This window comes from Coccomyxa subellipsoidea (genome assembly GCF_000258705.1).
Source record: "Coccomyxa subellipsoidea C-169, whole genome shotgun sequence".
Lineage (NCBI taxonomy): Eukaryota > Viridiplantae > Chlorophyta > Trebouxiophyceae > Coccomyxaceae > Coccomyxa > Coccomyxa subellipsoidea.
Window position 1 is genome coordinate 934,648 of NW_005178023.1, and position 13,586 is coordinate 948,233.

Sequence of the window (13,586 nt, forward strand, 5' to 3'; positions counted from 1 at the left end):
TCAGTCATGGTGAGATTGCCATCTGTGTTGAAGCTCCAAATGCTCTTCCCTCTCAATTTTACAGCTGCCACTACACCAAGCTTGTGGCTTACCAACCTTGAGGCCGTGCGTCTTTGGCTTTTCCTTCACATTCAGTGATCATTGCCAACTTGGTCATATCCCTATCACTGCCACATCTGCCAATTGCCTCATTTTGAGCGTTGTACATGTGCATTCCTTGCTGCAAGGGCTCCTTAACATCCCATGTATCTTGAGAAGATCAGAATATGAAAACAGGACAAAGCATTGGGGGCCTGGGATTATCACAAGCACGGCCAGGCTAGGAGATTGGCGTGGCAGCATTTGGCCGCTCCCATTGCACCTTCTTGGTGGCCTTGTGCCAGAAATAGGTGCGCCCCTGCGCATCCTTGGCCGCCCCCCAGCCTTCTGGCAAAGGAGCCTCCACCGGTGGCGGTGTCGCGACTGGAACTGCATCCCACATCAACACTCAGATTGCATAATTGCCTGATCAGGCATTGCATGTCAGAGGCACCAGATATGTCATTTGTTGGTCTCTTCTCACACACCCCCTCTTCAACAGATGGTGACAGCAGGCATATCTGGAGCCAGGTGTCTACAGGAAAGGAGTGACATTTGCTGGTGGTCAGATGAAGCGATGGAGCCTGACAGGAGGCTAAGGGAACGAAGTATACCTGGAGCAGCTGGGGATGGAGCGGACGCTGCGGCGTCTGGTGCCGTTTTCACCGCCACTGGCGTAGCTGCTGGAACAGGCGGAGCGCCATTTGCATGCGTCTGCACAACCAGGCCAGTGTTCGCTAGGACTGAGAGCTTCTCCGTGCACAGCAGATGGATGCTCCCTCTTGTAAACACAGAGACATCTTTTGAGATGCCATGATGTCTTGTAAACAAAGCTGTGCTGGGAGATAGAGACAGTGCAGCACACACCTTTGCCCACTCCTGTGCCTGCTTCTCAAGAGCTGTGAAGTCCACCTTTTTCTCCTTCATCATGCGGTATATGTCTGAAGGGTAGATGGGTTCCTTTAGCCTGAACGCCTCGTCACCATAAATCTGCCTCCAATTTATGGTACCATTCGTGCAGTTTGCTGCTTGATGACCCAACTGTGCACACACATTGGGGGACTCAGCACCGTTGTCACAAATTGGTGGCACTACGGAATGTAAATTGACAAAGAAAAACGTCCCATCGTCGGATACCCAGACAAGCACAGCCAAAGAACAATGTGTTTGGGGAGCAGGAAAGGAAGCTTGATTTTAATGTCTAGTCTCTCACGCACCTGGCCACAGATATTGCAGCCACTGGGATGCCAAGAAGGATCTCTGCGAAGCTTATGATGGAGTTCCATGGGACCTCAACAGGTATAACAGATCAGTTCTCGACCAGAAATTGCTTTTTGTCCAGATCCGCCTCTGCGAGTCCTCCTTATTCTCCAAAATGGCTCCGAAAAGTAACTGCAAAATACTTAAGCACTTCTGTATCAAGGCCAGTGGAGAAAGGACCCCGAGCAGAGAGAGCCGTGGGACGAATATAAGAAATCCCTCGCATGCCAAGGGAATAGATGTATCGAGAACACCTTTTTGTTCGTATGATACGAACCGTATCAATTCAACACAAGAGGAATTGGACATTAAACCAGAAAGTTGTGCATTCGTTGCTATGCAAAGACTCTTGATTGCAGAATTTTGACTTCCATTGAGCTTCAGCTGTGTACTTGTACTTGTAAGCGCAAAGGTGGCTATGAATCTGAACAGATGTTAACCGAATCAGATACCATTACCAGGAGAGCAGTAGGAAATGTACAAATTTAAAGCTTAAATGTCATCAGAGCGTGACCATCTACGAAACACGCTCGATTCAGCGATCTGCTCTGATGGCGACATCGTGCAAAGAGCAAGTTGATCTGAGCCTTCTGGGAATCGAGAATCAGAGCCACGTATGAGCGCTGGGGGCGCTTTTGGTGGCGCAAGAGGTTATCAGCCCAAGCCGCCAGATAAAGGCGTATTCCCTTTGGACCACTTTGGAGAATGCAAGCAGGTACCCAGGAGTCAGCCTCGTTGTTGGGGATGGTATTGCTGCAGAATTTGAGAAAGAACCCGAAATTCAGATCCTTGCATTTTGCTTTGCAGATCAAGGAGGAGTACATGCAATGCCTCCACCACAACGGCAGTCAGGCAGAACAGTGCAGGGCCCTTGCAAAGTCTTACTTAGAGTGCCGGATGGAGAGGTAACTCATCATCATCCATTCAAAGGGCTTCTATCTCTTCACCTCCCAACAGTGTTCACAACTTGGTCCTTGCCTACCGCTATCCCATGACTCATTGGACTGAGTGTGCAGGAATCTCATGGTCAAGCAAGACCTCAGCGAGCTGGGCTTCAAAGCTGTGAAAGAGAAAGATGATGGATCAGGAACCGGCGCTGATGGCAAGCAAGTACCTCAAAGTGCTGCCACAGGACCGGCAGCACCAGCCGACAAGAAGAAGCAGGGCTTCATTGCAGGCATTCGATAGTGCTTCGAGTGCTATGATCTCTTCGCGCTTTGTTGTAAGTGGCGTGCACGTTAAACACCATGAATTCGAGTGACATCCCTTCAGCTGGTGATGGAGCCTAATAGAAGCACTAACAGCTCTCGCAGCGATTGACCTCAATTAATTTGTCATACAAATACTTACAAAATGATGCTTTACGCATGTCGTAATGATGGAACATCTGAAATGCAACACGCTAAAATCAAACTGTCAGTCAAACACTTAAAAAAATGAGGACTTGAATGACTCGCAGTCAATGACAACCTGAATGAAAAGACATAGTAAGCACACAGGGCATGCTGTGCTAAATGCTAAGCATGTAGAAAGTGGCCAGCCTCTGAGAGCACATCAACACCCTACAGGCCATGCATCGATTGACTTGTTTTGCAAGGACACACAGATCAAATTTGAGACAAATGCAGTTGAATGTGCTTAATGCTGAGTCAATCTCGAATGCATGAGAGACTCGTTCTGCAGCTTTATTCAGGCCGATTGCTTGATTCTCCTGCATGCATGGCAGGGCATCGCAAATCAGCCGATGCCTCATCTTTCATGCTGCGATCGCCGATGGCTCATTTCTATGCAGCGACATTGGCGCAGTTGGGGCTGCCCAGCAGCAGCGCCATTTGCCTGATCTGCTGCACGGCGTCGGCCAGGCTATGATTCGCAGGAGCCGGCTCCGCGGGGGGGCTGGCCCGGCCGTGCTCGTTCCTGGCATCCTTACACCGCATCAGCGCCCCCAGCAGCCGCGCATCCTGCTCCACATCCACGCCATGATCCTTGCCGTGAGCACTCAGGGTGTGGCCTGCAGCGTAGCGTGCAACCTCAAGGCAACCTCTTACACTGCTGCTGTCCAGCTACCCAGCACTGCTCCTATTTCCACTGTGTTGATCCAGCACTGCTCCTACATGCAATACTGCTACCCGGTACTGCTGCTACTAAAGACACTGCATGGACCCAGCACCAGCTCCATGTACATTTGCCCACATGGATATGGCACCTAGAGGGGTGCCGTCACCCTACCTGTGGTAGCGCTGACAGCCTGTCGCTTGGGGCACGGGAATTCCAGGGGGCAGACGGCGCCGGAGGCGGGAGTGGACTTGACGACCTTTACGGGGCGGCCGCGTTTGCGGACCCTGCTCGCGCCCGAGCCGCCCGGGCTGCCGACGGCCGGCCCACGCGCCACCACGCTGCCGCTGTTGTTACTTGCCCTTTCATGCGCGCTGCTGGAATCGGCCGGCGCCGCGACGCTGTTTCCCGGGCCCGACGCGCGCTCCTTGCCGCTGCTGCCAGGATCTTGGTCCGGCGCCGACTGCTGCGGCTGCGGCTGCGGCTGGCCCGGCGGCGGCGGCGGGGCTCGCTCGGGGGAGGGCTGCGGGGATTGCTCTGCCCAGGAGGGCTGGTCGTGGCAGGTCTGGCCGGAGCAGGTGCTGGCCTTATTGGGGCTGTTGTCCACGGGCCCATTGCCGCTGCCTTTGTAGGCTGCCGCCTCCCCCGCGGCTGCCTCACCTGCCGCATTCGAGTGCTGATCCACATTGTGCTGCTCTCCCAGGTCCTGCTCCTCCTCCTCCTCCTCGCCCTGAGACCCCAGAAAGATCCACCCGCCAGTCAGCAGCTCGTCAAAGTGTCCATCATCACAATTCCTGTCATATCCCATCAGTAGCTAGCTAACAAGTGATCGCACATGCTAGAGAAGGAACAAGGCAGCGTAGGAGTCAGAATCACAGGAATAGGAGTGGCAGATTCGCACCAGGTCATCAGCAGGGTACATGTCGAGGGCAGTGTACACCTCCTTCTCAATCGCCGCACGCATCTCCAGTGCAACCTGCTCCCTGATGGCCTCCACATCCGCCTGTCCCAGTCACAAAGTCGAGGTCAGCAAACCAGATAAACTGCAGGCGGCATTGCCGGCCGGAATATCTATTGCCATGCCGCCGCATGATACCTGTCAGAGCAACTGTGTTGGAAGAGGCACTTGTGAGGGCAATCACCTTATCCAATCGGCAGCGTACGGGGCAACAAACACTGAATTGCATGTCAACCTCCATGCAGAGTGCCTGTCAGCATGTCTCACCTCGTAGGTGGCTTGGATCTCTGCCTTTGCGCGCTGGATGGCCTGCTGGGCCTCCTGCAGCTGGGCTGCGTGGCTGGCCCTCAGCGCTGCCAGCTCACTACTGCTCTGCCTTGCAGCCTCCTCCTTGGCAGCCGCCGCTGCTGCCGCCGCCGCCACTGCCAGGCCCAGCTTGGACTCTACCTCTGCCACCTGTTGCAATGTTTCGAGTGGGTTGTCAGACAAGATTCGCACCCTTGGTGGACACTCTTTCCACAATGGTATCGCCAGAGAGCGCGCACGGTTGGACGGACAGGTGGGCCTTTTAAATGCCCACTCACATGACACATTGACAAGTATTCAAGTGGATGTGCAAAAAATCTTCCCTATGCCAATTGACATGAGGACAGATCCTTGGAATATTTTCAAAGGTGTGGGGAAGGTAGGGGGGCAGACCTGGGATTTGAGGGCCTCCTCTTGGCGCTTGGCTTGCTGCACAGCTGTCTTGTGTCTTGTGGCCGCATCAGATGCCTCGGCCTGCATGTTGGCCTCCTTGCGCAGTGACTCAGCCAGCTCCTTCTGCAGCCGCAGGCTCTCCTCCTGCGCATCACATCCTCACCCTTGGCGCAAGGGTACATCGGAAACTGCTGCGCCTGATTCATGATGGTGGCAACGAATAAAATTTTGCACGGGTCATCTGACAGGCAGGTGTTTTACAGGGAAGGTTAGATGCACAAGGCAAGATGCTGCATGTAGAGACAGGTTGTCTTTAGCAATGGTGCGCACATGTGTTTCCCTGTGCAAATTTGTGGTGTTGTTGTACTTGAGCTGCAGGTTCTGCAAGTGTGTCTTGAGCCGTGCGATCTCCTCAGCAGCCGCTTTGGCCTTGTGAGCCTCATCAGCTGCAGACACAACCGCACATACATTATTAGAATACGTTGAGTGCATTGCATTGGACTAGTCGACATGGGGGTGGATGCCCAATGACAAGCCCAAGACTGTGACGCTGTAATATTGGCACATGAGGCAACATAGATATGTACGATAAGAGGCAGACATGCATATAAAATCACCTGCCCTAGCTGCAGCTGCGGCCAGCTTTCCGTCAGCTTCCTTGCTCTGCCGTTCCAGCTGCGCCTTGGCTTCCGCCTCGCGCTTCTTTGCTCCCTCCAGCTGCGCCTTGAGGCCCATGGTATCCGCATTTGTGGAAGCCTTCTCCTTGTAGGCCGCTAGCTTGGAAGCTTCCAGCTCCCTGGTAGCTGCCACCTGCTTCTCCTTGGCTGCATCGCGCTCCCTGCGCGCCTCCTCTGCCTCCTTCACAGCAGCCTCCAGCTGCCGCTTGGCTTCTGCCTCGCGCTCGTTGGCAGCCTCCAGCTGCCCCTTGGCTTCCGCCTCGCCCTCCTTGGCAGCTTCCAGCTGTCGCGTGGCTTCTGCCTCGCGCTCCCTGGCAGCTTCCAGATCCTTGACAAGTGCATCCTGCTTCTCCATGGCTGCCTGTACCTCCTTGCCAGCAGCCTCCTTCGCCGCCGCTGCCTCCTTCTGCACAACCACATGCGGGCACCCACACTTCACCACTCTGCTCCAATTAGAACACCATGCAGCAACAAGGCTCCATTGCCCAAATCTGTATGTTAAGTCCTTTAAATTGTGCCTGCTTTCACACAGTGCTCGTCAAGGTCCTGTGCACAAGCTCCAGTGCTCTTGCATGGCTGGGCATGTGGAGTGGGCCTCCATTCTTGCTCAGAGCTTATTGCTGCTCGCAATAATTTTTCTGTGCATTCTAGGGATTGCTTTTGCATACCTTGGCAGTCTCCAGCTGGACGCGGACGTTCTGGGAGGAGGTGCGGATGGTCTCATTGAGGGACTTCACATGCGCCAGCTCGCCCTTCATCTTGTTGTTCTCCTCGGTCAGTGTCTTCTCGGTCTTCTTGGTGGAGGTGCGGATGGAGAAGAGCTCCCCCCTGGTCGCCAGCGCCTGCTTCTTGTGCGTGGCTGCAGCTTCCTCTGCAGCCATCAGCTGCGCCTGCAGCTCCGCCAGCTGCTTCTCCTTGGCTTCGACGCCCTCCTTCGCTGCCTGCAATGCCGGCAGCAAATTTGCTTCCAAGCCCTGCGGGCCTGCAATTTGCCCTGGGCATTCTTGCCACAAATGATCTATCTTTGACAAGAATACCAAGACAAGCATGGGGTTGCTCTTGTCAAAGCAACTTGACATGGATCGGAACAGATGCATCTCCCCGAGGCCTCCTAATGCATTGGTCACGGAATGGAATTCTTCAGCATGCATGCGTGTTTATCAGGAAGTGATGCATCGCGTCAGCGCACCTTGGCAGAGGAATTCGCGCTGTCGCGCTCGTTCTCCACAGCGCGCATGGTTGCCCTGACAGCAGCCAGCTCCCTCTGCGCAGCAAGCTTGTCTGCCACCGCAGTCTTCCTGGCGGCAGCCTCGGACTTGAGCCGCTTCGAGAAGACGCCCAGGGCCTCAGTTGGCAGGTTGGCCTGCGAGATGGAAGGCACAGAAGCAGGTCAGGATGCTGCATCGAGTGGTGCTCTCTGACATGTGGTAATGCTGCAGACAAGTTCATTTGACATGTCAGACATGATTCAATCCGTAGCTCATGAAGCATTTTGAACGCATCAGCAGGAGCATTGTCCGCGCTTCAATTAGAAGCCATGAAATAGCGAAGGGATGCGCACAGCTGTGCTGGAGCGCTTCAGGCGGCAGAGCTTGGCTGGGTCTGTGCTGTCCTGCATGGCAGCATCCCCACTGCCTGCTTTGTTCATCGCGCCCGCAATAGGCGCCACCTTGGGTGTGTGCACTGCAGGGCCGGCTGCCTCCGCTCCGTTGTCAGCTCCAGTTGCACCCTGCAAGCATCACAGAAATGTCAGATGCAACTACTCTGCACCCGCTTATCCTCAGATGAATGTCGTCCGCACAATCAGCATTGTGAGCCATGCCATCAAAGCAACACACCTGGTTGTCAGCTCCGCCGGCCTTTTCCGCTTGGGGCGCCCTTTCCTGGCCCATGCTTGCAGCGTCTATTCCCTGAGCGCTTGCACCGACTGGGCCCCCAACAGGAACCGGCTGCGCAGCTGGCGAGTCGCCGGCCACAGGAGCATCTGACCTGCAATTGTCTGGAACTACCGGCACAGATGCGCTGCCCGGCTTGACGGTGGCTGTTGTCGGAGATGGGGCGGCCTTGGCGGGGGCAGACTGCGGCTGTCCAGGCTGCCGCATAGGGGAGGACACAGCCGGAGCAGCCGCCTGCGGGGGCTCCTGGCTCGCACCCGTGCTGTGCTCCTGAGCCTCGCTGACTAGGCCGTCCACCATGGCCAGCGCGCCCTGCAGAGCCGGCCCAGACACAGCGCTGTGTGCCGCTGCGGCCGTCTGCCCACCGCCGGTACCAGCACGTGCGCCGGGCTCTGCCGGTGGTGCGGGAGGGGCGTTGGCAGCAAATTGCTGCCCCGGATGCGCGGCGGCTGCGACCCACGACCAGGGGTTGTTACACCCCGCGGCAGCGCCGTTGTCTTGGTGGATCTGCGGGGTGGTTTGTGGCAGTGCGCGCACTTGAGCAGGGCTGGCTGCCTCCACGGTCGCTGCTGCAGGGGCAGGGGCGGCAGGCGGCATGGGCTGCTGGAGAGCCTCCTGCATCATCTGCAGCGGCGAGCAATCAAAGACCTCCGGCAGGGGTATGTTGGCCCACGGCTCCTGCGCGGCTGGGCTGGGCTCGGCCGGAGCCTCCTGTGGCGCGGGGGGCGCCATTGGAGCGGCACCCACCGGCTGTGGGGGCGGCTCTGTGGTTAGCGGTTCCCTTTCTGGCTGCTGCTGGTTCTGCTTCTGACTGAGTGGGTTGGCCACCTGCGCCCGAGGCACCGCTGCCGGGGAGCGTGCTGCCCGCGAGGCAGCTGGGGACCGCTGTCCGCAGGGCAAGCCCAGGATGCGGGGCCGGGTGGGTGCGGCGGGAGCGTCAGAGATTTTGGTGGGTGTGCCGGAGAGGAGATTGAGCGAGCCCTGCTTCCGGCGTGGGCTGCGCAGTTTGCCGCCAGGGCCCAAGGCTGCCTGGTCGAACGGCTGGTGGCCCCCCTTTGCCATTGCTGTGTCGTCACCACGCCCCTACGCACGGAAAGAGTTGTCATACCCTCATTCCAGGGCATGCCACATGGTGCAAAATTTATTGCGCAACTGAAAGCATTCAATCCATCTGAAACTTCCGAGACATGGTGCTCTCAATGCGCGTGTGGATTTCTTCTGTGTTCAGTCATGTGTAACACATACATGATGAGGTGCGCAGCTTGCCTGTGCAATGCTAACGTTGGGCGTCCGGGTATTTGTGTGAAGCACTTCGCTGCTGTCTTCGTCTCTTTCCTCATCATCAGACCCCAAGGCCCTGATGCTGGCAGTCACACCTCCTTCACTCTGCAGAAACACAATGGCTTCCTTCATCCCTGTATGAGTTGCAACAGCCAGTGCTAACTAGCATGTGTTTTGGCAGGATGGGCTGCCAGGTCATGCTGCCAGCTGATGCAGACCTGATCATTGCCACTTGCTTTGTCCACTCCACTCTCGCCTGCTTCTCTGGATGCCTCAGCATGTGCAGTTGTGTTCATCTGTGCACATGCATCAACTTGAGCCTGCATTAAACGACAATATTAACAAGCTGATTCAGCACACTTAATGCACAGGGCAGAAAGAAGAACCAAGGAAATGAGTTGCCCAAGGCAGGTCACCTGTGCAATGCGTTTGGTCTTCAGGCTCACTAGGAAGCGGCCCATCTCTCCAGACAGCTGCATAGAGGCATATAATAATCTCAGACGCTTGGCAAGTCTCACCTAGATTTTACTTTCCACAAGCAAGCCTCACTGCAGAAGTGAACGTATGTCTCAATCGGTTCAGGCAATGATGTGAATTTAGGCACGGCGTACCCGTGGTCTTTCCCATCCGCACTGATGTGCGTTCTTCGACAGATCGTCCAGCAGTTCTTTCGTCAACCCCTTTGTGGCCAGCCAATCGTTCATTGTCAGGCCTGCCTCACGCTGCAGACAGAATAGGGCGTTCAAACTGGCATGTCCGTGAGCAATATTTGCATCCACGTACATCATCATGCTACATGGCAAGTGTGGCAATTTTAAGCATGCTGGCAAGGTAAAAGCAGGCTTTTGTGTGAGTGTGTGACATTGATGAGGCAGGTGTTGAATGGGAACTTTTAGCATCAGTGGCTTACCCCCACAGCTGCCACCGAGACATGATGCTTCCACGTCTGGTGAGACTTGCCACATGCTGTAGTAAACTTTGCCACGGGATGCTCATGCCAGTTGCGGTCTACCACAGTCTTAGTCCGCACCACGAAGTGCCCAAAATTGTTGTTGCAGACAACGTGGATGACCTCTGGGACATCTGGAGGTAGAGCCATTAGCTGCGCCCCCTGATGGCAGGCAGGCAAACAATTCAGAAATGATTTGGGGATGCGCTCCAGTGCTGGATCTCTAGGACTAGATGTCATTCTGATTGTTCCGGGCACATCCTTGCCTATCTGATTCACTCCTACTAGTCGACTTGCAGAGTGAGCGTGCAATACATTTCCTCACTCCTTCAACTCCGTCTTTCCATGATTCTTCATCGCTGCACATGCAAGCATTAGGTAGCCCCGCTGTGTTTGTGGCGATAGCTGGCGTACCTCAATTTTTTTCTTCGGTGCCATGGAGAGTGCCTCGAGAGCGTTGTCGGCTGCCGCCACCCAATCGTGCCGATCTGATGAATGGGAATCCTCGGAGGATTCACTTGAGCTCTCTGAGGGCAGGAAAGTCGGTGCCGTTTTGGGTGAAGGAAGGCAACACGTTTGTGTTGCCTTGATCTAAGCCTGCCTCTTCTGTCGGACAACTAGGTGCGCCGCCGATCGTGATGCCTCCAAACTTCAGGATATCTTTGCTTTTTTTCCCTGGCAATCAAGACATCTCAAAATATCAATTCTAATGCTATCTGGGCACACTGTGTGGTGATGATGATCAGTTGACCAGTAAAACAAAAGAATTGATTATTGAATTGCTGATCGCGGCACACAAAGTGAATCAGCCAACTCTCCCCACTGACTTTAGAGGTCTAATCCTTGGCCCTTGATGAGGAAACGCACAGCTCAGCTCGTTCCCGCGAATTTGGCGCACAGGCACTTCCTGTTTAGGCGCCCCCTGAAAGATTTGCCATAAATAATAATAATAATAATCTTTATGAGTGGCGAACCCAGAGCCCAATGCCTCCATGACTGCCAAACCGTACGGTTTCCCCAAAATTTGTCGGCATAAGTTTAGCTTGATTGCAAAATCTTACAAATGCCCATTCAGATCTGCCCAGCTGGGGCAAGGTCACCCACGGTGGGCTGCATGTGCAGTGGCAGCCTGACACATCTAGTAGATCCACTGGCAAGCATCTAGAAGGTCCATTAACAAAGTACATAGTTAAGAGGAGGTCATTGTGAAATCGGCATAGCCACTATCAATTAGAAGATAACAATGATATGATTCATCTGCAGATCAGCTGATCATCCAAGATTCACTGGCAGGCGGCCCTGTGAACTCACGCGACCTGCGCTGTGCACTGATAACTTCTACAATCACTGAAATAAGACAGCATGCAGAAAGGCTGACGAGTTCTGCCATTACCAGAGCGATCCTGGTATGCAGCTTGCAACTGCATAATGCAAGCCACTCAGATTTCTGACGCCACAGCCTTTGTCAGGCTGCCTGAATGTTGGGCTGTCAGCTGCGGGGTACTCAGCTGGGACTATCCGCTTATCTTGAGCCCGGGTTGAGGCCAAGCAGCATATTTGAGCCGCCTCCTGGCAGGTACATGATGTTGCCAGATTTGGACAGCGTGCTGGCAATGTCCTTGGCCGCCTCAATGCGCCGCAGCTCGATCAAGCCGGGGCCAGCGCTCTTGGTGGCCTCTGAGATCAGGCGCGCTGACTCACTCTCTCCCTCGGCCCTGATGACCGCCGCAATCCGCTCCTGCAGATTCGCCGACATGCAGAGTAAACAACTGCTGTTCCCCAGTGTCTAGTAATTATTCCACACACAGACAAGAAACAAATACGAAAACAATTCTAGGAGTCCAAGAACAGACATCAACGATAACCTGCGAATTTTAGATACAGGGCGCTGCGGAGCCCAGCTGGTGAGTAGAATCCTGACATCAAGCAGGCTGTATATTTCCGCACCTGGTCGGCCTTCAGCACAACAAAGCGGGCGCGCTCTGCGTCCTGCTGCGCCACTTGCTTCGATTCAACTGCCTTTGTGAACTGCACAGACAATACCATAAGCTTAGTGAGACGTCCAAATGTACACAGACAAGTAATTGCCATACACAGGCAAGTTTTATCAATGGAACTGACACAGGTCAACAATGAATGCACATAAGGAAGGTGAAATCAGGTCTGTGCAGAACTTACCTCAGTGCCAAAGGAGAGGTGGGTGATAGCGATGTCGTCTACGAGGATGTTGAATTCCTTCGCACGGGTCATTAAGTTTTCCCTCACCTGCACACCGAAAGGAATTACCATTGAGTACCACTTATTCTGCTCTTGTCATCCACTTAAGTCAAACAGCGTTGAGGAAGACTTGCCCATGCAAAAGCAAAGCAGAGCGTAGGAAGCAGTGTCTCACCGCCCGCGAGACCCGGTCACGCTGTGTCAAGAGCTGCTCGGCGTTGTATTGGGCCACAACTGCCTTGAGGACCTCATTGCCAATGGAGGGCAGCACCCTCTCATCCCAGTCCAGGCCCAGGCTCCTGTAGATCTGGGTCAGCACTGACGAATCCGGCTTGGACAGCACCCTGAGCGAGATGTTGACCATCTGCAGATCTGCAGCACACATGCACATCTAGCTCAGCACTGCCTCTAGTGAGCAGTAATCATATTAGATGTATATCATGAGGGTACCCTTCAGCTGCCACTGCAAACTGGTTCTGGAAGCAAGCACAATACACATTGTTGTGCCTGCTTCAGGAACGCTGCATGACATGGGCAACTGATGGCATGCAGCTGGAGAGTCACACCCTTGGTTCCCGTGACTGAGCTGATGGTGCGAGGGCGGGTGCGGATGTCCATCACATTGGGTGACTGCAACCAGGGCACACGGAAGTGTGTCCCTTCGCCAACAGGCTGATCCAGAACTCCCCTGATCCTGTCATAGATCACCGCCCTCTCTCCTCCATCCACTGCAGGCGCACGCCAAATGTTCGGTAAATCTATCGGGAGGCAATTATTTAGAAGTCTCAGGAAGCTATTCAGGTGAGCAAAAGTCCCAAGACCAGGAACATCCTGAGCATGAATAGTTACATGCGCAGCGTATGTGAAAATAACAAGAACAGATACAAGGCATAAAGCAGTAATTGACTAACTATTCCTTCGGTGGTGCAGTACAAGGACTATTTCAGAAGGACGGCTTCGAAATGTGATAAGACGCTGATGCAGAGCAGGACACATAGCAGACTTCCGTCCAATTGGGAGTACCTGTGTACAAAGACGACTGCGCGATGCCTCCACCAATTCCAACAACTACAGCAAACCTGCCCACACGTCCAAGCAGGTTTGCGATCGCAGTCGCGGCTTGCTGCTGAGGAGATCCCATGTGTGACTATTCAGACAGCAAAGGATTCCTTCAAACAGAAGCCTGATGAATCCTTCTGAAGGGCTGTGGCTTGTGGGATTCCTGCTACGTTCAGCCGCTGAAAAGCCCTCAGCCACGTCATCAGAAACCCTGCTTGACCAAGCACTAGCAGTTGCGTCCTTTCAGAATGCTTAGAAATTCAATTGATCATTTAGTTGATCTAAAAGGTGTTTCGAGATGCTTGAAACAATCTCATATACATAATTTTTTCATGGAGGTTCTGTGGGAGTTGCCACTTTGATCTGAGCGTTGGTAGTGTTCCGCTTTTTCATTTTTGACGTGCAAAGTATATTTAAAACATCTGCTGTATAATTTAATCAAATATCAACGCATCAGC

At 54.1% G+C, this 13,586-nt stretch overlaps 4 protein-coding genes across 4 annotated transcripts; 1 reads left to right on the forward strand and 3 right to left on the reverse strand.

Annotated features, from left to right (window-relative positions):
* Nucleotides 1-42: 42 nt before the first annotated feature.
* COCSUDRAFT_54765 (hypothetical protein) lies at nucleotides 43-1,471 on the reverse strand. Its single transcript, XM_005643663.1, has 4 exons — nucleotides 1,296-1,471; nucleotides 946-1,119; nucleotides 693-792; nucleotides 43-468 (listed from the first exon to the last, which is right to left on the reverse strand). The coding sequence occupies exons 1-4, from the start codon at nucleotides 1,362-1,364 to the stop codon at nucleotides 320-322; spliced, it is 492 nt and encodes a 163-aa protein (XP_005643720.1). The 5' UTR covers nucleotides 1,365-1,471; the 3' UTR covers nucleotides 43-319.
* A 483-nt stretch (nucleotides 1,472-1,954) lies between these two features.
* COCSUDRAFT_83593 (hypothetical protein) lies at nucleotides 1,955-2,415 on the forward strand (the record flags this gene model as incomplete). The annotated part of the gene is made up of 3 exons (XM_005643732.1): nucleotides 1,955-2,053; nucleotides 2,146-2,243; nucleotides 2,355-2,415. Coding segments are annotated over 3 exons (258 nt in total), but the record flags the coding sequence as incomplete, so codon positions are not given.
* A 707-nt stretch (nucleotides 2,416-3,122) lies between these two features.
* On the reverse strand, nucleotides 3,123-10,319 carry COCSUDRAFT_49032 (hypothetical protein; the record flags this gene model as incomplete). Its single annotated transcript, XM_005643664.1, has 17 exons — nucleotides 10,267-10,319; nucleotides 9,814-10,014; nucleotides 9,515-9,625; nucleotides 9,320-9,376; nucleotides 9,122-9,199; nucleotides 8,889-9,008; nucleotides 7,566-8,705; nucleotides 7,289-7,456; nucleotides 6,917-7,090; nucleotides 6,396-6,668; nucleotides 5,668-6,133; nucleotides 5,381-5,496; nucleotides 5,051-5,194; nucleotides 4,619-4,807; nucleotides 4,295-4,396; nucleotides 3,568-4,123; nucleotides 3,123-3,349 (listed from the first exon to the last, which is right to left on the reverse strand). The coding sequence occupies exons 1-17, from the start codon at nucleotides 10,288-10,290 to the stop codon at nucleotides 3,123-3,125; spliced, it is 4,146 nt and encodes a 1,381-aa protein (XP_005643721.1). The 5' UTR covers nucleotides 10,291-10,319.
* A 578-nt stretch (nucleotides 10,320-10,897) lies between these two features.
* Nucleotides 10,898-13,255, reverse strand: COCSUDRAFT_26015 (prohibitin). Its single transcript, XM_005643665.1, has 6 exons — nucleotides 13,093-13,255; nucleotides 12,636-12,797; nucleotides 12,245-12,441; nucleotides 12,031-12,117; nucleotides 11,800-11,880; nucleotides 10,898-11,590 (listed from the first exon to the last, which is right to left on the reverse strand). Exons 1-6 carry the CDS (start codon nucleotides 13,208-13,210, stop codon nucleotides 11,375-11,377), a joined length of 861 nt encoding a protein of 286 aa, XP_005643722.1. The 5' UTR covers nucleotides 13,211-13,255; the 3' UTR covers nucleotides 10,898-11,374.
* Between the last annotated feature and the right edge of the window lie 331 nt (nucleotides 13,256-13,586).

Bases quoted from the DNA above. Each gene is read 5' to 3' on its own strand.
- COCSUDRAFT_54765 (XM_005643663.1), bottom strand. From the start codon at position 1,364: ATGGAACTCCATCATAAGCTTCGCAGAGATCCTTCTTGGCATCCCAGT. The intron at 1,120-1,295 runs GTGCGTGAGAGA...GTGTGTGCACAG, and splicing joins GCTGCAATATCTGTGGCCAG to TTGGGTCATCAAGCAGCAAA. The intron at 793-945 runs GTGTGTGCTGCA...CTGGTTGTGCAG, and splicing joins AGGCACAGGAGTGGGCAAAG to ACGCATGCAAATGGCGCTCC.
- COCSUDRAFT_26015 (XM_005643665.1), bottom strand. From the start codon at position 13,210: ATGGGATCTCCTCAGCAGCAAGCCGCGACTGCGATCGCAAACCTGCTT. The intron at 12,118-12,244 runs GTGAGACACTGC...TTCGGTGTGCAG, and splicing joins GTGACCGGGTCTCGCGGGCG to GTGAGGGAAAACTTAATGAC. The intron at 11,591-11,799 runs GTGCGGAAATAT...GCGAATCTGCAG, and splicing joins TTGTGCTGAAGGCCGACCAG to GAGCGGATTGCGGCGGTCAT.